Below are 26,119 nucleotides of genomic sequence, written 5' to 3'. Positions count from 1 at the left end.
TGTGTCCCTGTGCCAAGATACTGATGGATGGATGGGCACTGTAATGAGTAGCCTCCTCCCAGGCCCCACAAGTGGCCCCTTGCCTCAGTTTCCTCTTGAGTAACCCAAAGGACTCCATTTCAGGCTTTGACTTCAACAAATATCCCTCCTGGGACCAGTTTATTACAAAAACCTTGTGCAAATAGTCTAACAAAAGTCCCAAACCGTAGGCCCTGTCAGCTCAATACCTATAATTCTTGTTCTCACCATGCCCCAGCGTCCTCCATAACAGCCAGGCTCCTTATCTGACCTCTTCCATTTTTCTCAGGTGCACTGACCATCTACACTAATATAGTCACCGCTTTGAGAAAATTGTGATACTTCTTGTACGACGTATGCCCTGTGAAGCATCGCTGGAAAAGCTATAATCTGCTGAGTATTAGTATCTTGTTATAATGTGTATTGACATTGTGGGTGGAGTTATTAAATGTTGCTATATGTTGTGAGTCTGAGACATGCCCATAAGTTCTCTCTTCAGGAATAACAAAGGAACTGTAAACAAAAGCCTCTGTGTGTCACTCCTGGAGACACCTCAGATGGGATGTATGCATTTCATATGAAGCCCTGAGGGCAAAGTGCAGACACCCTGGAACTGTCTGAGCCCATGACACAACCAAGATTTTTCCAGCCAGAAGGGTCAAGGTATAAAAAGGGAGAACAAAGGCCTCTCTCTCCTAACCCATCTCGGGACTGGTGAATTCGGATAGGGGAGATTTTGAACAAAAGGACTGAAATCCCCCAAAACCCTTTGGGCCACCCAGGGAGATGTATAGAAAACTAGCAGATTTCCCACCCCTGCTATCATTTTGGACTTACAAACTTGAATTCACCGGTAACGTGTTTTACCTGCTTTAACCTTTGACTAACTTTCCTTCCTTTTTCTTAGCTAATAAATCTCTAGCTAGTTCCCCAAAGAACTTGGCTGTCAGCGTTGTCTTTGGTGTGAGATTCTGAGCATCCATTGACGTGGGGTAAGTGACTGGCTCACCCCGATGGGTGCTCAACACCCCTCTGCCCCTGCCCCCCATCCCAACCCCTTCCCCAAAGACCCTGCCCCAACTCCACCCCTGCCCTGCTCCATTCCAACCCCTTTGCCAAAGTTCTCACCTCAACTCCGCCCCCTCCTTGCCCTATTCCGACTCCTTCCCCAAATCCCTGCCCCCGCCCCGCCTCCTCCCCTGAGGGGGTTATGTTCCCACTCCTCCTCCCTCCCTCCCAGAGCTTGCTATGCTGCCAAACAGCTGGGAGGGAGGCGGCGCGCTCAGGGGAGGAGGTGGCGGAGGAGGTGAGGTATGGGGGAGGGGAGCTTGGCTGCCGGTGGGTGCAGAGCACCCACTAATTTTTCCCCATGGGTGCTCCAGCCCCAGAGTCGGCGCCTCTGCTCCTGGCAATGGTATTTCAGCACCCTACGAAAACCCAACATGTCCATTGGGGAGAACTTCCTCCTTTTACTCCATGTAGTGGGGCTCCTTCCTTTTCCCTGCCCTGCCCCATTGCTGAGAGACACCTACCCTGACCGTGCTGAGTAGCAGCACGACATGTTATAGCCATGCTATTTCAGGATGGATCATCCAACCTCTGCACTAGGCTCTGATTACTGCCATTCCCATGATCCCGGGCACGGGAATAGCAGGGAGTGACGGGGGAAGAGAAGTGATGCGGGTGGGGCCTTGGGGAAAAGAGGTGGGGCAGGGGTGAGGCCTCAGGGAAGAGGTGGGGCAGGGGAGGTTCCGGCACGCCAGCTGGAGTGTCTGATTTAAATATTACAAAGTCGGCAACTCTAGCTGCAAGACTGTTTGGATTTGTCTATGTTATAATAACTAGGCCGGGAAGGAATCAATTTGAACTGGTAAATGTCAGTACACATTGATTTCACCCCACTCCAATGAAAAACATTTCCCTCGATAATCACTGAAATGCACTGATCGGCAAAGGAAGAACAACGCTGCTGAAGTTCTTCTTTGAGTTTGATTGAAAGGTCTTTACTGTGTATATTCTGGGATGTTGACGGGTTGTCTCATAATGGCATTAAAGCTTTAACTGGGGGAATCTCAACGTCCACTGTCACTAAATAATTGTTGTCTGACCCCTCCACTGTCTGACTCCCCCCTTCCCCCCTCATTTTCTGCAGCTGTGAACATTTAAATAGATCAAAATAAAAAAATGCTTCAACATCAATGTTATGCATCAGAATTATAAACCAGGAACTGAATTCTGCCCAGCCCAGTTAGACCCTGTCAGGCCCTGCTCTGAGCTGGCCTCCAGCACAGCTTGGGAACAGACTGCCCTGGGCACGCTCCAGTGCATGGGAGTGGGGAGGGGAGGGGAAGGGCAGTTGTGGCTGGACCTGGGGAAGGAATCCTGGGGAAATTCCCTTTCTGCTCCCATAGCTCTGTGACGCTGCCATGCTTGCCTGCCTTGGTTGGCCCATCCCCACTGCAGGCTCTGGGCTGCACATACCCTGGGAGGGCTGAGCAGAGGGGGCAGCTGGGAAGCAGCCTGGAGCAGAGGGCTGGAGACCCGAATGGACAGAGCTGAATCTGGTGGTTTAGTAGTTTAGGGCCAGACCTACAGCTGGGTTCAGCCCATCCAGGGTTATGTGGCCCAGGGATTAGTGGGCTGAGGGCTCCCTGGCGCCAGCAAAGCAGGTGCCAAGGTGTCGGCCACTGGGGAATGGGTGTGGAAGCCTCTCCTCTCCTCCTTGCACAGCAGGGCTGAAGCCCAGGCTTTCCCTGCCACGTCTCTGGAGCCCAGACAGTGCCTCATACACGGCAGAGACCCAGTGTCTCTGCCCAGCCCCACCCAGGGCCTCTCAGAGGTCAGTTATTCAGAGACACCACTGGCCAGGGCAGGCTGCAGACAGCCGGGCTGCGGCGTGCGTGTCTCAGGCACACTTGCCCTTGCGAAGGCAGAAGGGAAGCTCCGGAGCTGGGACCAGGATGTTGCTGAAGATGGGCTGGTAGTTTTCGGGCAGGGACTGTGGATTCTGTGCCATCATTTCCAGCACCACGTTCCGGACTTCCTTGGAGACGTCGCCCCGCAGATCCAGCAGGATGGAGATGTGCTCGTCGCTGTGGGGAACAGGAAACCAGAGACTGAGACACCGAACCCCTTACCTGCTGCTACCGCCTGGGCCCCGGGAGCTCACATGTGGGACCTCCTCTCAAACCCACACCTCTGAGGTCCCCCTGAAGTGACTGACAGCACGCTGCAGCACCTGGAGTGACGGGTACTGCACTGAGGGGAGAACCCCACAGCATCGTCTGTTTCCTCCAGGTGTCCTGTGCAGGGACCTACAAAATTCATGGCTGTGAAAAACATGTCACGGACGGTGAAATCTGGTTTCCCCCATGAAATCTGGCTACTGTAGGCAAGGGCGGATTTCCAGTAAGGCACAGTAGGCACATGCCTAGGGGTGCCAGCGTTCTAGGGGTGCCTAAAAGTGAAAAGTGGGTTAAAAGTTTCAGTTTTTATGGAAAACACAGAGGTCAGTGAAGGCGGGGGGGGGGGGGGGGGCGTGAGGCGCTGAAGATACTGTTCCTAGGGATGCATAAGGTGTAAATCTGGCCCTGATTGTAGCGGGGCCGTGGTATTGCCACCCTTACTTCTGTGCTGCCTTCAGAGCTGGGCAGCAGGAGAGCAGTGGCTGCTGGCCAGGCAGCCAGCCCAGAAGCCAGCAGCAGTGCAGAATAAGGCCGCCAGCAGCAGTGCAGAAGGCCGCCAGCAGCCAGCCCAGAAGCCAGCAGCAGAGTGGCCGCCAGCAGCAGTGCAGAATAAGGATGGCATGCGATGGTATCGCCACCTTTACTTCTGTGCTGCTGCTGGCGACGCCGCTGCCTTCAGAGCTGGGTTCTTGGCCAGCAGCTACCACTCTCCAGCCGCCCATTCTGAAGGCAGCACAGAAGTAAAGGTGGCAATACTGCAACCCCCCCCGCCCCTCACTAGCCTTGCAGCCCCCCATGTGACCCTCTTCTGGATCAGGCCCCTCATGGTTACAAACACTGTGACATTTACAATTTCAGTATCTCAAACCCTGAAATTCAAGTGTTTTGAAAGGCTCTGACCATGAAATTTACCAAAATGGACCATGACTTGGAAAGGCCCTAGTCATGCGGCTGCATCCCTCCTTCTGCGTCCGGTGTGCTGGGGCAGGCTGAGGTGCCCAGCCAGCAAAGCCACAAACCGAAGCTCGAGCATTTGTTGCTAAATAATAGACTTTTTGCAAAAGCAAAATCACCCTTTTTTCTTTCTTCCAAATGTTCTCATTTGGGCTGATTTGGAATATCGAATGTTGGCCATTTTGCTTCTCTCCTTTCAGCACTTTGGCCCCTGAGCACAAGTGAATGAAAGGAGGAGTGGGGCCTCTTCAGAGAAATGTCTTTTCTTTTCTTTTATCCCTCCATTTTTTGTTCGGTGCTGGGAGTTTTCAAACCGCCCTCGCCGCCACCAGAAGAGTCAGAGCGTAGCACAAGGAAAGAGAGGGTGAGATCCACCCCCCACCCCACCCGTGGCCACCAGTCATTGCTTTATCTCGCATGGGGCCAAAATGAACGAAAGGGGGCGGGGAGCCCAAAAGGTCAACATTTGGAAATAAAACCAAACTCTTGTGAAAATCATCGCATAACGGGCACCTGGCTCTGGGCTGGGCTCAGCAAAGGGGAAACAATCTCCCCAGGAGCCAGGGGCTGCTCTCTGCCAGTCTGTGCCGCTCCGATTCGGTGACTCTCTCTTCTGTGCTGCCCACAGGTGAGCCTGGGTGGAGTGGCCAGCGCCAGCCGGCCTGTCCGTAGCTGTGCTTAGAGGCTCTGTCCTGTGGCTATCAGGGATGAACAGGATTGCGAATACCTCTGGAGAGGTGCATGCCATGGGGTGGGGGTTCAGGCTTACATGGAGACAGCCTGTGTGAAGGCAGCTCCCCCTACTGGCAGGGCAGGACTGCCCCATGGCCGCCCCATGTAACGGACCTTTCCCGCCGCGCTAGGTATGTTACCTGATGTCGGGGTATTTCTTCATAAATCCCAGGACCTCCAGGCTGAGCAAGGCTGGGTCCTGGAGGCGGATGAGCTCCTGGAGGGCAATTATCACCTCGAGGGTCTGCTCGCTCTCGGCCAGGCCCTGCAGGAAGGAACCAGCCAGCACAGGGAGCATCAGGAGCAGGCCAGACACACAGCACCGCCCCAGGGAGCCACAGAGCAGCATTGTGCCAGCAGGCTGGCCCCCAGCACCGGCTGGAGAGAACTCACCAGACACGCTCAGCAGCCAGGCCTGATGCCCATGGATGCAGCTCAGTGTCTGTCATAGAGTCATAGACTCTAAGGTAGAAGGGACCATTATGATCGTCTAGTCTGACCTCCTGCACAACGCAGGCCACAGAACCACACCCACCCACTCCTGTAACAAACCCCTGACCTATGTCTGAATTACTGAAGTCCTCAAATCGTGGTTTAAAGACTTCAGGGTGCAGAGAATCCTCCAGCACTCTCTGGGCTGATGTGCCCACGCCTGACCCCCGCCCCACAGGCCTAAGAGAGGGGCGATCCAAACTCCTGCAGCCAGCTCTTGGCTCGGCCTAGCATTGAGGGGGCGCCTCCTAACCCGATCTGGGCAAAATGGTTAGCTGCCGAACAACGCAGGTTTGGATTCGTGAATCTGTGTCATGGTCACCGAAGAGTTTCGACTGAACCGAACCAGTGGAAAGGTTCCAGGCATGTCGAAAGGCAACGTTTCGACCCGATGAGAAAAACTGGTTTTGATTTCGGGCATTTGGATAGAAGGCAAAGGAAAGGAGGATGTGTGTCAAAAAACGGCCGGTGGGGGAGGCGGCCAGAGGTGACTGTATCAGCTTAAGCCTGGTGGGTAGCATGTGCCCCTAGCACATGGGAGATCCAGTTTCAGTTCCCTGAGGCAGGGTTTGAACTGGGGTCTGCCCGGTTGCAGGAGTGCCCTATCCAGTGGGCTATGGGATATTCTGCAGCAGGGCTGTCTCAAGCTGTGTTACTTTGTATATCTCAGTAGCACATGGAGCAGGGACTTGGGTCTCCCATATCCTAGATCAGGGCTGGGCAAACTTTTTGGCTCAAGGGCCACATCTGGGAATAGAAATTGTATGGCAGGCCATGAATGCTCACAAAATTGGGGCTGGGGTGTGGGAGGGGGTGAGGGCTCTGGTTGGGGGTGCGGGATCTGGGATGGGGCCAGAAATGAGGAGTTCAGAGTGTGGGAGGGGACTCCAGGCTGGGGTGGGGGAATAGGGTGCGGGGGGGCTGAGGGCTCTGGCTGGGGGTGCGGGCTCTGAGGTAGGGCTGGGGATGAGGAGTTTGGGGTGCAGGCGAGTGCTCCAGGCTGAGACCGAGGGGTTTGGAGGGCGGGAGGGGGATCAGGGCTGGGCAGGAGGTTGGGGGTGCAGGAAAGTGTGCAGGCTCAATCTTGGGGTGTGGCCTCTGGGGTGGGCCTAGGGGCGAGGAGTTTGGAGGATGTAGGGGAGTGAGGGCTCCAGCTGGGGATGCAGCTGAGGATGAGGGGTTTGGGGTGCAGGAGGGTGCTCCAGGCTGGGATTGAGGGGTTTGGAGGGTGGGAAGGGGATCAGAGCTGGGTCAGGGGGCTGGGGCGGGAGGGAGGCTCAGGGGTGCAGGGTCTGGGTGGCACATACCTCAAGCAGCTCCTGGAAGCAGCAGCATGTCCCTTCTCCGGCTCCTACGTGGAGGCGTGGCCAGGCGGCTCAGCACGCTGCCCCGTCCGCAGGCACCTCCCCTGCAGCTCTCATTGGCCGTGATTCCCGGCCAATGGGAGATGCGGGGCTGGTGCTTGGGGCGGGGGCAGCTTGTAGGAGCCAGAGGGAGGCTGTGCTGTTGCTTCCGGGAGCCACACATAGTGGACCCCAACCCTGCTCCCCGGCTGGAGCACCAGAGCGGGACAAGCCCCAGACCCCGCTCCCCAGCATAAGCTCAAGGGCTGGATTAAAATGGCTGGATCCAGCCTCTGGCCCATAGTTTGCCCACCCCGTCCTAGATCCACCAGGCGAGAATTGTTCTCACATGCTTTCCCTGGCCCCATGATCACCGCCTGCCAGTGTGAACGACTATGAATTGCAACTGGGGAGGGGAGCAGACAATTCCCTCTCCCTGTGTGGCTGAAATGTTTCTGTCTGCCTCCATCTCAGCTGGCAGCCATGACCGCCCACTGGCGGTACTGACCCACAGGCCTGACCTTGTGTCTCTGGGGCTGCAGCTTCCCTCACCAGGTTGTGGAAAAGCTCCTGCAGCTGGGAGGCATCCTGGAGCAGCTGGGTGGAGAGCTGGATCCGCTCCTCGGCGCTCCGGCACACCATCTTCTTCTCCATGAGTGCCCGCACGTAGTGATTCATGACCAGGTGCTCGCTCTCGGCCAGCAGGAACTAGACCCCGGCAGGAGGGGAGAGCGGGAGACAGAAAGACATGAAGGGGAGAGGGGGGACATGGGGCAACCCTAGCCAGCAGCAGCATGGACTGAGTGGGTTTCCTGCCAGGCAACATGGCAGCACAGGGCAGGGAGCCATGGCAGCCCCTAGCACCACTCAGCAGCACCTGCAGCAGCCTGGGTATCTCTGCGTGAGGAGGGCAGACAGGCCTGGCTCCGCGGGAGGGGAAGGGCTACATGTCTACAGCAGCTTGGCTGGGTGGCCTACAGGAGGGATGAAGCTGCAGGGTGATCCCGGCAGGAGGGGGAAGGAGTGCGTAGGGCACCCCCAGGGGTGGCGCTGGCAGCACTGGGGTGCGATTTGGGACAGGAATGGGTGGCTGAGCGCCGGGGGCGTCTCCTAGCAGTGAACCGAGCTGTCTCCCAAAGCTGAAGACCCGAGGAAGAGCTCTGGGGAGCTGGAGAGCTCATCTTGCTCACTTCCAGAAGCTAGTCTAATAAAAGATATGACCCCCCCAATCTCCCCAAGGCAGGTGCAACGCCCCATCAGCCGGGACAGGCCAGGAGCCCGGCAGGCCTCCTGAAGGTTACAGACAGCATCCATGTCTGCATCTGTGGGGCATGGGGAGAGAGAGCCCTCCAGCAGCTGGGCACTCTGGGGCCAGGAAGGAGCAGCTGGGGCAGGTTATTCCAGTGCTGCCCCTGCCCCCCACTTTCTCCCCTCCTCTCTCCAGCCCCAACCTGCTCCCCCCAGCCTCCTTGCTTTCACTGTCCAGCCCTGCTCCCTTCCCCGTGGCCGGGCTATGCCAGCTGACTCCATTACCCACGTGAGGCAGGGTCTGAGGGTGGAGGGCAGGGCTGGCTTGCTCTCCAGCCCTTCGCTCTGGGGCTACCCCTTGTGCCACTGCTGCTCCTGCCTGCGGAGAGCTGCTGCCTCCACGGTCACCTGCTCCTCGGAACGTAGCCAGGACGTAGGAATGTTCTACCTCGTCTAGCCCCCGCAGAGGGGCAGCTCCAGTCTGAAAACCAACTGCTCTGACCCCCAGGAGGCCAGTTCCTCCCCATCAGCATCTCCAGGTCCCACTGGCCCTGCTCCCACCCCACCAACAGGTACAGGGCTAATGCAGTCCCAGTGGGAGGCACCCTGCCTCCTGGAGTTCCCCAGTGTGCAGAGGGCATGCTCAGCACCCCGCCAAGGGGAGACAGCCACACCAACTCCACGCAAACGGCTCGACAAGGAGAGGCCCCCGGCGCCTCTGGAGCGCCATACCTTGAAGACGGGGTTCCTGACGTGGGAGAAGTCTCTCATGTACTTGTCGATCACCTCGCACATGCTGTTCACCAGCTGGGCCCCAGACAGCCACTTGCGGGACGGCAGCTGCACGTACAGGGGCTGAAACATACACAGCACCCACACGGCATCACGCGGAGGCTCAAGCCCATCCAGATCGGCTTGCTCCTGTTCCACTGGTATCTCGGTGGGGGGTTAAACAGCAGCTACTCAAGACAGGTACTTTTAAATCAGCAGGTCCAGATAACTTGCATCCAAGAGTTTTAAAGAGCTGGCCGAGGAGCTTGCTGGCCTGTTAGTGTCGTACCCCTCCCCCCTGCACTAGCAGGACCGAATGCTGCCCTGGGGAAAGAGACAGCCAAGGAGAGGGCAGCTCGATCCGGGAGCTGGGTACATGAGCAGCCCTATTAGAGCAGGGCCGGAGAGGGAAATAAAACCTCCGGCCACGCTGGAGAGAGTCTCGAGGCAAAAAGGAACGGCAATGGAACCGGTGCGAAGGGACCGAGCGGAAAGCTGTGCTGCCTGCAGACAGATCCTGGAAGCAGCAAACGAGACCCACCCACAAGGGCCCTAAAGGACATGGACAGACAGAGGGACCGTTTGAACGTCTATTGATGGATATAGTTCAAAGGTCCCTAAGGGAGATCAGGCGTCTCGATAAAATTGGGACCGTCCCGATATTTAGGTGTTTGTCGCGGTCTGGACACAATTTGTCCCGATATCTTGCTCCACCGGCAGCACTCGGCTTCTTTTTTCTCTCTGCCAGCGGAAACACTGGCCCCCACCCCCCCATGTGTCCTGATATTTTCTTGCTCTCACCTGGTCACCCTAAAGGTGCCTAATGGACACATGAGGGCCGGCGAGGTGAAGAGCCCCCGCCTGTGGATAAACTCAGTGGAAAGAGGTCCAGGCACAGGAATATCGAATCTATGGAGCACTTCAAGCCGAAGAGAAGCAAAAAACAGGCCAGGATTTACAGCCCTGGAGAAGAAAAGCTGATTCTGCTCCGAAGTGACACAGGCTATTGGTAAGAAATGGCTTTTGTTCTTGTTGACTGCACTGCATTTGGTACTAGCGGCACAGGGCGTACACAGAGGTTAACGAGTGGGTAACCTGTGCTGTAGTAAGGCTTTGCAATAGTCTATATTATTTATGCTCCTGGTACAAGATGGGAGTTTTCCCTTATAAAGTCCTAAGAATTTAAAAGGATCCCTTTTGTCTTGGTTGACTGCCTCTCCTCACAGCGCAGCCTAGCCTCGCCGGGTCTGTGGGGCAGCACATCCATGTCCATTTTCTGTAAGTTTGGAGCAGTGGGAACACTCCAGATGACTGGAAGAAAGCTATCGCTCTGCCCTATTTTAAAAAGGGTAAAGGGGCTGACCTGGGTTGCTATCGCCTGCCATCAATTGCTAGGCAAGATAATGGAGCAGCTGATACCAGACTCAGTAGGGAATGAAAGGAGGGTAATGTGATTAATACCAATCAACATGGGCTTCTGGAAAATTGATCCTATCAAAACTAACTTGAGCCCTTTTGTTGATGTGGTCACATGTTTGGTTGACGAGGGTAATGGCGGTGCCGTAATATACTTTGACTTTTTGAGGTGTTTGATGTGGTACTGCACAATGTTTGTTTAATAAACTAGCGCAGGGGTAGGCAACCTATGGCACGCGTGCCGAAGGCAGCATGTGAGCTGATTTTCAGTGGCACTCACCCTGCCCGAGGGGCTCTGCATTTTAATTTAATTCTAAATGAAGCTTCTTAAACTTTTTAAAAACCTTGTTTACTTTACATACAACAATAGTTTAGTTACATATTATAGGCTTAGGGAAAGAGACCTTCTAAAAACGTTTAAGTGTATTACGGCAACACAAAACCTTAAATGAGAGTGACTAAATTAAGACTCGGCACAGCATTTCTGCAAGGTCGCCGACCCCTGAACTAGAATGATCTAAAATGAACAGGGCCCACATTAACCCGGTTGAAAACTGGCTAACTCCTGCAGGGAATCACTTCTTGGCCCTACGCTGTTCCCGGCCTGCAGCCCCTCCTGGACGTGTGTACCTGCAAATCCAGCAGCAGCTCCTCCAGCAGCAGCCGGCAGGCCTTCTTCTGGGCCCTGTCCAGCGCAGTCTGCAGGGAGGAGGGGATTTCAGCGGGCTTGGCCAGAGATGCACTGCCAGGGTGCAGAGTGGAGATGGAAGAGCTGGAAGGAGAAAGAAGGAGCTGAGGGATGGACAGCTGGGGCAGAGGGCCTGGGAGAAGGGGAGCACGGTCTCTGGAGAAAAGGGAGAGGAGCTCTGGGGAACAGGGAGTGGAGGGCAGGGAATCAGGCCTAATGGTGAGGATATGGGCTCTGGGGAAGGGGTCAGAGCCAAGACGGGAGTGCAGGGGCTTTGGGGAAACAGTGGGTCTCGTGTCCTTGGGGGCGGGGGCTCTGGGGTAGCAGTGAGAGGAATCTGTGCCCAGCGTGGGGGCAGAGGGGGGGATTTGGGTCGTAGGGAAAGAGCTGCCAGTCCCCTGCCAGGTTACCTCAGCGCCATGTTGTTGTTGAGCAGGGCCAGCAGGTAGGAGATGTAATGCTTGGGCGTGGATCGGTCCTTCTGGTGCTCCTTCCCGCACTCCCCCAGGGCCTCTCGCAGGCTAGGACGCAGCACATGGGACCGTGAGGGCTGGCAGAGAGGGGACCGGCCCTGGAGCTGAGGGCACCAGAGACTCTCTCCATGGGAGCCCTCTGCCCCTGGCAGCAGCCGCTGGGGGCCCGGGTTTTCCTGGGTGAGTGAGGCTGTGAAATGGGCTCTGAGCCCTGCACAGAGCCCAGCGGCTGTGCAGATCAGCCTGGTGCCCCTCGGGCATTGCACAGCTTGGCATGTGCTCAGCCTGGGCGATCCAGACTCTGTGGTGCTGATGTCTGGAAGCTCCTGGCGCAGGGCATCCCAGTGCGGGGGGGGGGGGGGGGCTGGGCAGGCTGGAGCACAGGGCCCCGATCCTGAATCAGCTGGAGCAAGCGATGCTGCACAGTCACCAGGGAGCTGGGGGAGCAGGGGACGTATCCCGCTACAATGAGGGTCACATTTCCTCATTCCCAGCCTCACCCTGCCCCACCCACCCATGCAAGGGACAGGACACGCCATGGGGCACACCTAGGGCTCCTGACCCCCTCCCATGCAGCAGTCAGGCTGTCCCCGCTGTGCCCCACATAGCGCCAGCGCCTGCAGGAGAAGGCCAACAAGGTCCATGGAGGGAGAGGGAGAGGGGCTGCGGAGAGGTACCCAGGGGGAGGGTCCTTAGGGTCCTTAGGAGCCATGGCACGAGGCTGGGGGGACGTGGGCTGAGTACCCAGGAAAGGTGTGCTCAGTGAGGGCAAGATCCAAAGGCGGCCCCAGCCCCTGGGTGCCCGACCCTGGAATGGCCCAGCACTCCAAGACACTGCAGTACCCTGGCCTGCCCCCCACCCGAGATGGGCAGCATGGGATTCCGCCAGCCTTTGCCATCCTGTCCTGGAAGGCAGGCCTCAGGAAGTGGGGTGGGGGGGCACCCCAAGGACACCACTGACCTGATCAGAAAGGCCTCCAGCTCGTCCATGGCCATAGCGTAAACTTTCTGCTGCAGAGAGTCCGTGACCAGGGACGCCACCCGGATGTTCTCATCCAGCATCTGAGCAGGGAGAGCAGGAAGTGGGGTTACTGGCTCCCCCCACATCCCCAGCCGGGGCGCCGGCGCTGCTTGCTTGTCAGGCTGGACGCCTTGGCCCCCAGCCCTGGGCTGGCTGGCCTCACCCCTGTGCTGCCCCAGTGCCAGGCAGGGCAGAGGGCAGGGGAAGTTGATGCTGCTCAGATCCTCCAGGGATCTGAGAAGCCATGAGGGCAACCTCCCTAGCCCAGCACAGCCCAGCTACCGCAGGGGAGAACCCCCCAGCCCAATCAGTACAGGAGCGGCAGGACTGACCCTCCAGCAGAGTCACCTCCCGAGGGGGGAAAGGCAGGTCCTCCGGGGAGCCCAGAAATGGGCCAGCCCAGTGCAAGGTCTAGGGCACAAGCATGGAGGGAGGAGCAGGTGCCCCAGGGTTCCAGGTGACCCCTAGCGATACGGGCCCAAGGCACAGAACAGCTCTGCAGGCGGAAAGCCCGATGTGCCAAGAGCGCTTGGGTAATGAACAGCGGCTGGGGGCAGCACCCTGTGCCCTGCCCAGCTTCTCACAGGGCACTACCAGCTCCCTTGCCCTCCTCTGCCCCCTCATAGGGCACTCCCAGCCCCCTGCCCAACCCCGTCACAGGGCACTCCCAGACCCAATGCCCTGCCCAACCCTCTCACAGGGTATTCCCAGACCCCTGTCTGACCCCGTCACAGGGCACTCCCAGCCCCAATGCCCTGACCAACCTCCTCACAGGGCTCTCTCAGCCCCCTGCCCAACCCCCTCACAAGGCACTCCCAGCCCCAATGCCGTGCCTGACCCCCCTCACGGGGCACTCCCAGACCCCTGCCCCGCCCTGCCTGGCCTCACAGGATATTCCCACCCTGATGCCCTGCCCGACCCCTCACAGGACACTGCCAGGCCCCTTGCCCTCCTCTGCCCCCTCACAGGGCACTCCCAGCCCCCTGCCTGACCCCCTCATAGGGCACTCCCAACCCCCTGCCTGACCCCCTCACAAGGCAGTCCCAGCCCCGATGCTCTGCCCAACCCCCTCACAAGGCACTCCCAGCCCCTTGCCCCGCCCTGCCTGACCCCTCACAGGGCACTCCCAGCCCCCTGCCTGACCCCCTCATAGGGCACTCCCAACCCCCTGCCCGACCTCCTCACAAGGCAGTCCCAGCCCCGATGCCCTGCCCGACCCCCTCACAGGGCACTCCCACCCCGTCTGGCCCCCTCACAGGGCACTGCCAGGCCCCTTGCCCTCCTCTGCCCCCTCACAGGGCACTCCCAGCCCCCTGCCTGACCCCCTCACAGGGCACTCCCAGCCCCCTACCCCGCCCTGCCTGGTCTCACAGGGCATTCCCACCCCAATGCCCTGCCCGACCCCTCACAGGACACTCCCACCCCCTGCCTGGCCCCCTCACAAGGCACTCCCAGCCCCCTGCCCCGCCCTGCCCGACCCCTCACAGGACACTCCCACCCCCTGCCTGGCCCTCTCACAGGGCAGTCCCAGCCCCCTGCCCCCCACCTGCATGACGATGATGGGCAGGGCAGACTGGAAGAAGCCCAGATGGTCCATTTCTGGTTCCTCCTCTCGGAACCACTCCTTGAGCTCCACCTCCAGCGTGCGCCGCATCCACTCAGTCACGCTGGCCTGCCCGCCGGGAGGACAAAGAGGTGAGACGGGAGGCCAGGACCCTGCTCTGCTGCAGGATCTCTGAACGCCCTGGGGTGGCCACAGCCACCCTACTGCTGAGACTGCAACGGGGCTGATGTTTAAAGCCGAGCCGCTCTACAGACACGCGTGTACAGTGAGATGGGGCTGCAGACCAGGCTGCCCCCTCAGGGGCCAGGTGAACATTTGGGATTATTTGCTCAAGGGGCTCCTGAGATACGGCCCAGCCCCCTCTCCCCCAAACTGATCTGCTTTCTCATAAGCCTTGGTTTGCAGAGCTAGAGGAAAAGCTTCAGGCAGGAGCCACGTCCAGCTACACTTCCTGCACTGCCTCCGCAGAGCCCCCATGTCCGGGGCCAGGAACCGGCTCCCAGCGCCGTTCACTCAAAGCTATAGGATTCCCTGCTTGGTTCTAGGGAGTGGTGCACAGGGCTGCGGTGAGCCAGGCCTGGAGTGCCAGCGCAGGACAGCCGCCGGCCAGGAGGGCAGCCCAGCCTTGGCATCCCTAGCTAGGGTGGCCTGGCCATCCCTAGGCAAAGCATGGAGCAGCCTGAGCCCAAAGACGACGGCTGGCGACTGGCACGGGCCTCTCCTCACAGCCAGTGCTGTCTGGGTGCCAGTGCCTGTGGGGCACCCGGCTGGATTCAAAGCAGAAGGGCACGAAGCTCCCGGTGCCACACCTGGCAGAGCTCGCCGATGTGCCTCCCTGCGTGCCCTAGCACCTGCTAGTGGAGGTGTCTCCCACCACAGGGGCCTGTGCCCATGGGGGAAGCCAGGGGATGGGGGCACAGCAGGAGAGAAGAGGATGGCTCAGGCTGGCGGGTAGGACTGTCTCTCCAAGCAGCACTACCATGTGCTGCGAAAGGAAGGCATCCTGCTGACGTGGCGCTGAGGGAGCGGGCACAGGGCAGGCAAGGTCAAGGGCATGTTCTTTAGCTGGCCCGGCTCAGGGGGCAGCAACATTTGTCTCTGTTCCCCCGCAGTCGCTCTGGCCTAGGAGGGTGAGGCCGTGGGCTGGAGGGTGCGCAGGGCAGAGAAGCAGCTCCGGAGCAGGGCACAGCTGCAGTGACAGAGGGGCTGTGCCCACGGGGGGCAGCTGGGGACGAGGCCACAGTGGAAGCTAAGGAGGAAAACTCTCAGCAACGACAGCAGTTGCAGAAACTCCACGTTTGCCTTAGTTGAGAGCTGGCAGAACCCTCCTGAAGGATCACAAGAACTTGTGGTGGTGGGCAACGGCGCGAAACGAGCTGGAGCCTAAGTCCACCCAACCCAAGCGCCCGGTTCGTAGAACTCAAGGCCTGTGTCGCGCTCAGGCCTGGTAGACAAGAGAGCTGAGTAATCAATTAACCAAAATGGGCTTGTCGGAAATGAAGCCTAATTAGTGCACAGAATAATTCTGGGCTGGGCTGTTCCACCCACTGCTCCCTTGGGGGCCTCCGAAAGACGCTGGGGGGAAAGGGAGGGAGTGGGCTTCACCATCATGGCTGCCACCCCTGCTGTCTCCTGGGCTCCCGGGATCCATCGTGATGTAATTGTGCCGGGGTTCTGACCTGACCGGGCCAGAGGGAGGGACCCAGATCAATCCCGAACACCAGCTGGGAGGTGAGAGTTTGTCACCTCCCCCTCCCCTTTTCCTTCCCTCTTGAATTTCCTCTTCCCTACCTCTCTCCTCTTCCCTTCTGTCCCACAAGTATCTGGCTTAGTCGGCCGACGCGGTAGAGTTTGCAACACTGCTGTTAGCCAGGGACCAGGGAGGCAGTTAAAAGCAATGCCCTGCACAGCCCAGTGCTAATACCAGCTTGCCAGATCTCGGAGTGGCTGATCGGCCTGTGGGCTGGGCCCGTGTTTCTCCAGCAGCCAGGCTACCAGTGAGAATCGGCACCCGAGACACATGCTGCATTTTCTCTCTTTGCTGTTCTGTCCTCTCCCCTTTTGTGTGTCTTGCTTTGTCTTCTCGCAAACAGGATCGGACTTTACCAGCAGCAGCAACAGCTCCAGCCCATCCCTACTAACTTCTGCTCTTTGCCCCGGAAGGACAGTTATTCCCACCTTTCCACCCTTCCTTCTTGTCTGTCTCTTCAACCAAGGCTTACAACGGTTGTCACTGCTGAGTTTGCCGTGGGACTAAGCAGGCCGTGGTCTCTGTGTGCCAGCCCCCGAGCCTCATGTAACGTTATCTAAGACTAGATATTAACACAGCTGAACCCGGGGGCAGCGGAATGGGCTGTTCCTGCAGGGAGCTTGGCACGGGGCAGAGGGCAAATGAACGAGGGGGAGAGGCCCAGCAGAGCACACAGCGCTCTGTGTGGCGGGGGGCGGCGGGCGGGAGAGACACACTGTCATGACTTGACTCTCAGGTTTTGCTAGGCCCAAAATGGGTAACTAGCCCAGCGTGGGACACTTGCTAGCACATCCTCCCTAGCTCACTCACCTTGACTTTCCCCACATATTTCCTCTCCATCTGCTCCACCACCTCTGGGGACACCAGGGGGCCCAGAGTTGACACGTCCACCTCGGGGAGAAGGTCTGGGTGACCCATCATTTCCGGGCTGTGGGTAGGAACAAGAGGAGCCAGTGAATAACACCACATGCTCCAGGCGGATGGATGACTTCCAAATCAAACTTTCACATGCCCACGGGTGCGCACACACACACACACACACACACACACACACCCTCTCCGCCAGCCCAGGGCTCCTCACACACACGCTGAGCTCCCCTCGCAGCCTGGCACTGACCTCTGGTACACATGCAGAACCCAGCTGAGGAGCATGAAGATCTCTTGCTTGTCCAGGTCCCTGCTGAGGATGTCCTGCAGGTAGTCGGAGAGGCCCTGGTGGTACATGTGGGTGCAGATGCTGAGGATGTTGTAGTGAGGTGGGCAGCACTGTACCATCAGGTCTTTCACCACACGCAGCTCCACCAGGATGTTGCTCTGCAGCGTGGCCAGGTGCCGGCCCAGTCCCAGGCCCTTCACGTCCACATGAGCAGCCTTGAAGTGGGCAGCAGCGATGGTCTCCTGCATGACCTGGTAGAAGCGCTGCCTCCAGGCTTTGGGGCGCCCAGGGGCGGGGAAGCGGTTGGCATGGGGACCCAGCAGCAGGGCATCATCGACGCTCTCTTCTCTCTCAATGATCCGCACGGCGGAGACGAAGAGGGCTGGGTCTTCCCGCACCAGCCTCACGCCGCCGCCCACGATGCGCCACAGCTGCTGAGCCAGTGCGTCGCTCAGCTCCTGCAGGCCAGCGAAGAAGGACTCCACCACGCCCAGGGCCTGGTCGCTCGGGAGGCTACCGCTGCTGTGCAGCTGGGAGGTGATTTCCTCCCGCAGGCGCTCCAGCGCCATGAGCCCGGCGTGGGCCTCCAAGAGCTGCTGGCCGTGGAGGAGACGGAGGGACTGGGCAAGGAGCTCGTGTACTGCGCGGAGAGGAGAGATCCAACAGTCTGGACCCCACGGGAGCTGGCGCCCGGCTGCTCTGCATGGATGGCAGCAGGACTCAGCGCTGGGCACATGGGATCCCACGCTCAGCGCAGGTGAGGAGGAGAGACACCCTCTGAGCAGGCCCCCTGCAAACCTCCTGCGGCCCCCCACAGGCAGTGTTAGCTGCCTGCCTGTGCCCGGCACCACGCTGGGCAGCTGCTCAGGTGGTGGGGTGGGCACAGGACAGGACTGGCACTCCCTGAGCAGGGAGCTCCTGGCTAGAAAACCTGGGTCCTACTGTCGCCAGACAGGCAGCAGCACTCTCAGGACGTGCTTGGCCAAAAGGGCCCATGCCTGGGACTCTGTGGGAGCAAGACATGCCCCTGGCGGGCGCCGCTGTGCCCATGCCCCTCTCCTTGCCAATGGGGACTTTGTTCATAGACCCGCGTCCGTCTGCTGAGACCACGTGGCTACAAGGGCGTAGCCAGGCCTGCGCCGTTGTGGGGCAACTCTGCGGAGCCCTGGGAAGCCTTGGGCCTGGGGATGCCCTCGTGGGGCTGGGTGCTCTTGCTGTTAGGAGCAAGGCTGGGCCTTCCCTCCAGCCACCTGCCTGACAGCGGCCCAGGACCTGGCTCCTTCAGCCACCTGCGGGGCTCAAGGCAACAGGGCAGCCAGGCCCAGCGCCCGCGCAGGAGCTGTGCCGCACACCAGGGCACGCTGAGGCCTGGCTCGGTGCCCCTTACCTGAGGAGAGCTGGGGCAGCGCCCGCACGACGGCAGCCAGCTGCGCGTGCTCCGTCACCACAGCCCGCAGCGGCGCCAGCCTCTGGAAGCCCTCGGCACTGCCCAGGAGGTGCCATCGCACGGCACAGAGGTCCTGGCGCACACTCCGCACGTCCCCAGCCGCTGAGCGCAGCTGCTCCAGCCCGGCGCTCACCCCCTCGAGGTGGGACTGCACGGTCGACTGGCAACACACAGAGCAGGGATGGTGAGCGATGTCCAGCCCCAGAGATATGGGGAGAACCTACCCACCTCCACCATGCTCCCCCAGTGCCCCCTACACAGCCCCTCCAGACCTTCCATTCCCCTAACCTCACACTACACGTCCCTTCCAGACCCCCCGACCCCCCCACTCCCCTAACCCCACCCTACACAGCCCCTCCAGACTCCCCCACTCCTCTGACCCCTCCCTACACAGCCCCTCCAGACCCCCCACTCCCCTCACCCCACCCTACACAGCCCCTTGGACTAACCCCACCCTACACAGCCCCACCAGACCCCCCCACTCCCCTCACCCCACCCTACACAGCCCCACCAGATCCCCCACTCCCCTGACCCCACCCTACACAGCCCCTCCAGACCTCCCACTCCCCTAACCTCACGCTACACGTCCCCTCCAGACCCCCCGCCCCCCCCCACTCCCCTAACCTCACCCTACACAGCCCCTCCAGACTCCCCCACTCCCCTGACCCCTCCCTACACAGCCCCTCCAGACCCCCCACTCCCCTCACCCCACCCTACACAGCCCCTTGGACTAACCCCACCCTACACAGCCCCACCAGACCCCCCCACGCCCCTCACCCCACCCTACACAGCCCCACCAGATCCCCCACTCCCCTGACCCCACCCTACACAGCCCCTCCAGACCTCCCACTCCCCTAACCTCACGCTACACGTCCCCTCCAGACCCCCCCCCACTCCCCTAACCCCACCCTACACAGCCCCTCCAGACCTCCCACTCCCCTAACCTCACGCTACATGTCCCCTCCAGACCCCCCCGACCCCCCCACTCCCCTAACCCCATCCTACACAGCCCCTCCAGACCCCCCACTCCCCTGACCCCACCCTACTCAGCCCCTCCAGTCCTCCCACTCCCCTAACCTCACCCTACATGTCCCCTCCAGACCCCCCCACTCCCCTCACCCCACCCTACACAGCCCCACCAGATCCCCTACTCCCCTGACCCCACCCTACACAGCCCCTCCAGCCCTCCCACTCCCCTAACCTCACACTACACGTCCCCTCCAGACCCCCCCGACACCCCCACTCCCCTCACCCCACCCTACACAGCTCCTTGGACTAACCCCACCCTACACAGCCCCACCAGATCCACCACTCCCCTAACCCCACCCTACACAGCCCCTCTAGACCCTCCCACTCCCCTAACCCCACCCTACATTGCCCCTCCAGACCCCCCACTCCTCTAACCCCTCCCTACACAGCCCCTCCATACTAACCCCACCCTACACAACCCCACCAGATCCCCCACTCCCCTGACCCCACCCTACACAGCCGCTTCAGACTCCCCCCACTCCTCTCACCCCACCCTACACAGCCCCTCCAGACCCCCACTGCCCTGACCCCTCCCTACACAGCCCCTCCAGACCCCCCCACTCCCCTCACCCTACCCTACACAGCCCCTCCAGCCCTCCCACTCCCCTAACCTCACCCTACACGTCCCCTCCAGACCCCCCCGACACCCCCACTCCCCTCACCCCACCCTACACAGCTCCTTGGACTAACCCCACCCTACACAGCCCCACCAGTTCCCCCACTCCCCTGACCCCACCCTACATAGCCCCTCCAGATCCCCCACTCCTCTCACCCCACCCTACACAGCCCCTCCAGACCCCCCACTCCCCTCACCCCACCCTAGACAGCCCCTTTAGACCCTCCCACTCCCCTCACCCCACCCTACACAGCCGCTTCAGACTCCCTCCACTCCTCTCACCCCACCCTACACAGCCCCTCCAGACCCCCACTGCCCTGACCCCTCCCTACATAGCCCCTCCAGACTAACCCCACCCTACACAGCCCCACCAGACCCCCACTCTCCTGACCCCTCCCTACACAGCCCCTCCAGACCCGCCACTCCCTATGCAACCCCTCCAGACCCCCACTCTCCTGACTCCAGCCTACAAAGTCCCACTAGACCCCCCACTCCCCTGACCCCACCCTACACAGCTCCTTCAGACCCCCCCACTCCCCTCACCCCACCCTACACAGCCCCTACAGACCCCCACTGCCCTGACCCCTCCCTACATAGCCCCTCCAGACTAACCCCACCCTACACAGCCCCACCAGACCCTCACTCCCCCGACCCCTCCCTACACAGCTCCTCCAGACCTCCCCCACTCCCTACACAACCCCTCCAGACCCCCACTCCCCTGACCCCACCCTACACAGTCCAACTAGACCCCCCACTCCCCTGACCCCACCCTATACAGCCCCTCCAGACTCCCCGACTCCCCTCACCCCACCCTACATAGCCCCACCAGATCCCCCACTCCCCTGACCCCACCCTACACAGCCTCTCCAGACCCCCCACTCCCCTCACCTTACCCTACACAGCCCCTCCAGACCCCCCCACTCCCCTCACCCCACCCTATACAGCCCCTCCAGACCCCCACTCCCCTGACCCCTCCCTACATAGCCCCTCCAGATTAACCACACCCTACACAGCCCCTCCAAACCCCCCCACTCCCCTCACCCCACCCTATACAGCCCCTCCAGACCCCAACTCCCCTGACCCCTCCCTACATAGCCCCTCCAGACTAACCACACCCTACACAGCCCCACCAGACCCCTACTCCTCTGACCTCACCCTACACAGCCCCTTCAGACCCCCACTGCCCTGACCCCTCCCTACACAACCCCTCCAGACTCCCCCACTCCCTACACAACTCCTCCAGACCTCCACTCCCCTGACCCCACCCTACACAGTCCCACTAGACCCCCCACTCCCCTCACCCCACCCTACACAGCCCCTTCAGACCGCCCACTCCTCTAATCCCGCCCTACACAGCCCCTCCAGACCCCCTCTCTCCCCTCACCCCACCCTACACAGCCCCTCCAGACCCCCCTACTCCCCTAACCCCACCCTCCACAGCCCCTCCAGACTCCTCCGACCCCCCCACTCCCCTGACCCCACCCTACACAGCCCCTCCAGACCCCCTCACTCCCCTAACCCTCCCTACACAGCCCCTCCAGACCCCCTCACTCCCCTGACCCCACTCTACACAGCTCCTCCAGACCCCCTACTCCCCTGACCCCTCCCTTCACAGCCCCTCCAGACCCCTGCCAACCCATAATTGCTCTCTGATCCAGAGACTTCTTTATGGTAACTGGTAGTGGCAGTATAATGTGGGTGTGGGAAGCATGGGAGCAATACTGGTGGGGCAGCAAGTGTGGGGGGGTGGACTTAACACTGGGAGAGGGGAGTGTTGGCACAGGGAGGGTCAGTGTAATACCGGGGGAGGGGTCGGTGGGTGCAGGGAGGTTGGGAGTAATACCAAGGGAGGGGCAGGTAGCTGCGGTACTGTGTGGGAGGGGTATGTCCATGGGGAGGATGTGTTGGTGGGGTAAAGATGACGATTTGGGGGGCTGGGGAGTGGGCTGCCCCCTTCAGATGTTAATCGTGAGGTGCATGTCGTAGCCACAGCCGCCATGGCCCTGGGGGAGTTTGCCGTGTCATGGCAGCACCCAGAAATCCCACCCCATTCCGTACCCACTCTCTTCCGCATGGCTCCTGGGTTTAGACATTAGAGCCAGTCCAGCCAGGAGATTGTCTCCAAGAAGAGCAAAGAACAGCAGCTCCACGCCCCGGCATCCCCCTGCCCGCTGCCCCAGCACAGGAACTGCGGTGTTCCGCTGCCTTGGCACGGGCCCAGGGATGAAGCCTGGGTCTCTGCTCATTCTGGTGAGGAGCCGGTGGTGGCAGTGATGCTTATTAGTCAGTTGCCCCCTCCCCCACCCCTTTTTTCTTTTTACATTGCAAGGTTGAGCTCACAGGCCAGTAAGTCAAGTCACGGGCACGTGATCAGAAAGCCTTGGCCTCTGCCATGTCATTGTGATTCGGGACAGACGTGCGTTTTGGTCATGGCCCCAGTTCAGTGCTATCGCTGCAGCCTGCCCTTGCTGTGGTGGGAGAGGTTCCAGCCGGAGAGCAGCGGTCCTTTTCCTACAAGCTGCGACTTCTTCCAAAAATGCCTCTAACTTTAGGCCTGCAATTTCTCCCACTAAAGGCAAGTTTCCTGAAAGAACCAGAAAAAGCCCTGGGCTCGGTTCTGGGAAAGCTGAGCAGGGTCCTGGGGTGTTTTCGTGCTTTGTAATGGCTCCGGTATGTTTCTGTGCTCCCGCCATGAACAATTCCAACCTACCCTGCATAGCACCAGCTGAGAATTGGTTTCAAATGGACTAAGTATTGGTAAATGGCATAAGCTCCCCTGGGGTAAGGAATCCCAGGCCTCTCTGGGCCTAAGGCCCCCTGCAACGAGCACCCACCTTTAGCCGGGATTGGATCGAGCTGTTCCGCTGGGCTTCCCGGCTCCGGTAGTGTCCCAGACCCTCCAACTTGTCGGGGCGGTAAAACACCCCCGAGGCCCATTTCAAAGCAGCTCCTCTTGCTAGCTTCTCAGCCTTCTCCGCTTCTGGCCATTCCTCATCTAGGGGCAACATTATCAGTTAAGAAAACAAACCGGAGTCTCCTTCACAGACAGGAAGAGCATTTCCACTCCAGCTGCTTCCCCAGGACGGAGGCACAGGAAGCAGGGTGTGGATGTACACACGCCTGCACAAACGGACATGGGGACAGGGACAAACAGGCACACATGAGGCTGTGGGGACACACGGGCGCTCAGCTACTACCATGGTGAGAGACCTTATAAAATCCTAGAAAAATGAGCCTAAGGCCAGCCAGACGCACAGTAGGGGACGGGGACAGACAGGCACACGTGTGCACAGGCACACCCCAGAGGGTATGGGGACCTAGGGATGGACACATACACATGGGGACAGCCAGACGGAGTTGCTAAGTGTCCCTCCGCCTGCCTGTGGGCCCTACTCCACACAGCCCCTTCCTGGCTGCCCCAGAGCTCGTGCGCCCAGTATGATGGCTGCACAGAGCACGGAGGTGCCCCGTGCTGTGGCTTTGCCGTCTGGGAGCCGCCGATAGGGGCCTGCAAGCGAGGTAGTGACTCAGCAGGAAAGATACAGCCGCAGCTGGCAAGGACTAAGTGACCAAGCAGGGAACGGGGCAGGCTGGGGTCAGTCCAGTCCTACCCACTGGGCATGGAGCCTGCCCCTCCCCCGGCATCACCCACCGCTGCCTCTCCAGTAGCTGGTTATGGCCTCTCCCCTGAGCACCATGCCAGGGAGGGGCAGTTCAGCTGAGCTAGAAACTAGGAGTGCCCTGAACGCTGCCCCAGCTCCAGACACAGTGGGGGAGAAATGCAGGTCCCCGAACCAACCTAGAGGCATGTTGGAGGACGCCTGGCCCTGGGTGTCTCTTCAGGCTCTTAACAAGCCTGGTTCTGTGTGCCTGACTCAGACGGGATCTGTGAACCAGAGCCGCCCTCCCCAGGTCCTACGCCCCTCGTCTGCGGAGCAGCGCAGACCCAGCTGGGGACGCTGCCTGGCGCCTGGCCTCTCCCAGCACTGCTGCTCTCCTGGCCAGGCACTGATGATGCCATGGGTGTGCGAGGGGCTGGCACAAGGTTCTTCCCCAAACTCGGTGCTGCCTCTCCTGTCACTTCCATGCCCCCGCATTGCCAGCAGCTCCCCCCACGCAGCGGCCCGTGGGATTGGCAGTAATTATTGACACGGTGGCCACGCCTAGCGTCTGCCAGGGCAGGGCACCGCCAGGCCCAGGAGAGTGGCAGAACGGCAGCCCAAGGCCTGGGGGCAGGAGGAGATGGATTTGTGAGGAACGTGAGAGAGCTTTGGGACAAACTGGCTGACACGGGGCAGAGGTGGCGGCAGCTCGCTGCCAGGTGGGAGCGCTGCGCAGGCCGAGGGGTTATTCACAGGGTCGTTCACGGGGCTGTGATTAGGGGCAAGGGAGGACGCAGGCTGGCTACGGAGGAAAGCTGCTTGCCAGTGAGACTGTGGAGTCGCTTCCCAAGGGAGCCCCAGTCCTGGGATATTTAAATAACACCAGCCTAATGCCTTGACCTGCACTGTAGGAATAGATGCTTTGCCATATAAGCCCCCTGCTCCATTCCATCGCTCTCTTCCCAAGGGCAGGGCACAGGCAGCGATCCTAAACGTACCCAGATGGCAGGCAGGGGAGATGTACACCTCCCCCCCAGGGGCAGGGGATTACCCCCCATCCTCACTGCAAAGGGCAGGAGAGCCTACCCCACCCTGACTGGGAAAGGATCCTGGCCAGGGACAGATGACTGAGACCCCCCACCCCCAGACTTGGAGCCAGGTTTCCCCATGGTCACTCCAGTGCAGGGAGTCCCTGCGTGAGCCCTGCGCCCTGCTGCCCTCCCTCGAGCTGCAGTTCTCCTTACCTCTGGGGCTGCGGGAGTCCTCCTCCTGTTCTGCAGACATGCCCATGGCTCCAGCCGCTGTGTGCAGGGTTCAGAGGACAGGGCTGGGCTGAAGAGAGGAAGCACAGCCAGCAGTTTCCTTCAGTGATTCCACTCACAGCTCCTCAGGGGCTCATTGTGTTACTGCAGACACACTCAGGATGTCTGGGGGAGGCGGGGGGAGCGGGGAAGGGGGAGGCAGCTCATGCTCTTGACATTTTTCACTCTTTGTGAATGTAAATCGTTCCATGCACAGTGTCTCGCTGGGGGCAGACTGTGTGTGCATAGCTGTTTGTGCATGCCTGGGTGTACATGTCTTTGCATGGCAATGTGTGCCTGTCATGTGCACATGGCTATAGGGGTGCATGCTACATGTGCTTGGCTGTGTGTACATGTCTGGGTGTGCAGGGTGTTGTGGCTGCCTTTGCAGAGGCATGTTTCCCGTGATGTACCATGTGCACCTGTATATTTTTGTGCATGGATCCAGGTTCCTATGCGTGTAAGTCCGTGGTGGATGTCTCTCGAGATCTCTTATGCCTGCTATGTGCTGTTGCCATATGCTTGTGTATGTGGCTGCCTGACTGTACAACGTGTGCATCTGTCTGCGTGTGGCTGCCTCTGTTCATATCACATGTGCTGTGTGTCTTGGAGCGTGCCTGCGTTCCTACTCTATGGGCATGTGTCTGCGCCACTGGCTGCTTGTGTGTATATTGTAGTCCACCACAAAAACCTGCCTAGCATGGAGTTCAGGTTGCTGACATCCATCCCAAAATAACAGACAGACAGGGAATCCCAAGGTAAGGGGCTTTCAGCAGCTTGAGAAGTCACTTTGGGAACAGGAGCTGTTCCTAACCTGCTTTCTGAGTCCAAATCCACCCCCTTCCCAGGGTTTGGTTTTATGAACATGGAAATGAACAACAACACAAACTTCTCCCCAGGCTGGGATGCTCCTAGAGTTCCTCCCTCAATCAAAACTGCTAAGCCCGCACCCTAGATCCTCTTTTCCCACTGAGCCACTCCCATCTCCTGGATGGAGCAATGAGTCGCCTGCATCTGCAAGTCAGCAGGATTCATTTAACCCTTTCCCAGAACCCCTGCTAAGTGGGCACGATGTTTCAGGCAATTCTGGAGAATTACACCAAAATAATGGTGAAAAGCTATGGATACTACCACAAAATTATCACAGAAAGGGAAAGAAGAAATGCAGAAGGCCTATTGCAAATATGTACACAATGCCAACCAGAAATATCTGACTTTTACCCTTTTTGCATGAATTGTAAAGATACCTTCATACTTCAGAGATTGTATTTCGAGCTATCCCACTAAATACACAGCATCACCCAAACACAATA

The 26,119-nt window shown here is 59.5% G+C and overlaps 1 protein-coding gene across 6 annotated transcripts; it reads right to left on the bottom strand.

Moving 5' to 3' along the window:
• Nucleotides 1-1,147: 1,147 nt before the first annotated feature.
• EXOC3L1 (exocyst complex component 3 like 1) lies at nt 1,148-24,943 on the bottom strand. 6 transcript variants are annotated; one of them, XM_050923385.1, is made up of 13 exons: nt 24,750-24,942; nt 22,738-22,898; nt 18,199-18,418; nt 16,773-17,451; nt 16,466-16,583; nt 13,888-14,013; nt 12,282-12,382; nt 11,258-11,368; nt 10,790-10,931; nt 8,705-8,827; nt 7,246-7,432; nt 5,030-5,154; nt 1,150-3,110 (listed from the first exon to the last, which is right to left on the bottom strand). In XM_050923385.1, exons 1-13 carry the CDS (start codon nt 24,793-24,795, stop codon nt 2,859-2,861), a joined length of 2,391 nt encoding a protein of 796 aa, XP_050779342.1. In that variant the 5' UTR covers nt 24,796-24,942; the 3' UTR covers nt 1,150-2,858. The 6 variants fall into 6 exon arrangements, with proteins under 6 accessions (XP_050779347.1, XP_050779342.1, XP_050779346.1 ...); XM_050923389.1 differs by having other exon boundaries at nt 7,277-7,432; nt 24,750-24,941; XM_050923387.1 differs by lacking the exon at nt 24,750-24,942 and adding an exon at nt 23,703-23,870.
• Nucleotides 24,944-26,119: the final 1,176 nt, after the last annotated feature.

This window comes from Gopherus flavomarginatus, chromosome 14 (assembly GCF_025201925.1).
Source record: "Gopherus flavomarginatus isolate rGopFla2 chromosome 14, rGopFla2.mat.asm, whole genome shotgun sequence".
Taxonomy (NCBI): Eukaryota; Metazoa; Chordata; order Testudines; family Testudinidae; genus Gopherus; species Gopherus flavomarginatus.
Note: the sequence above shows the minus strand (reverse complement) of the source record. Positions and strands in the feature narration are given on the sequence as shown.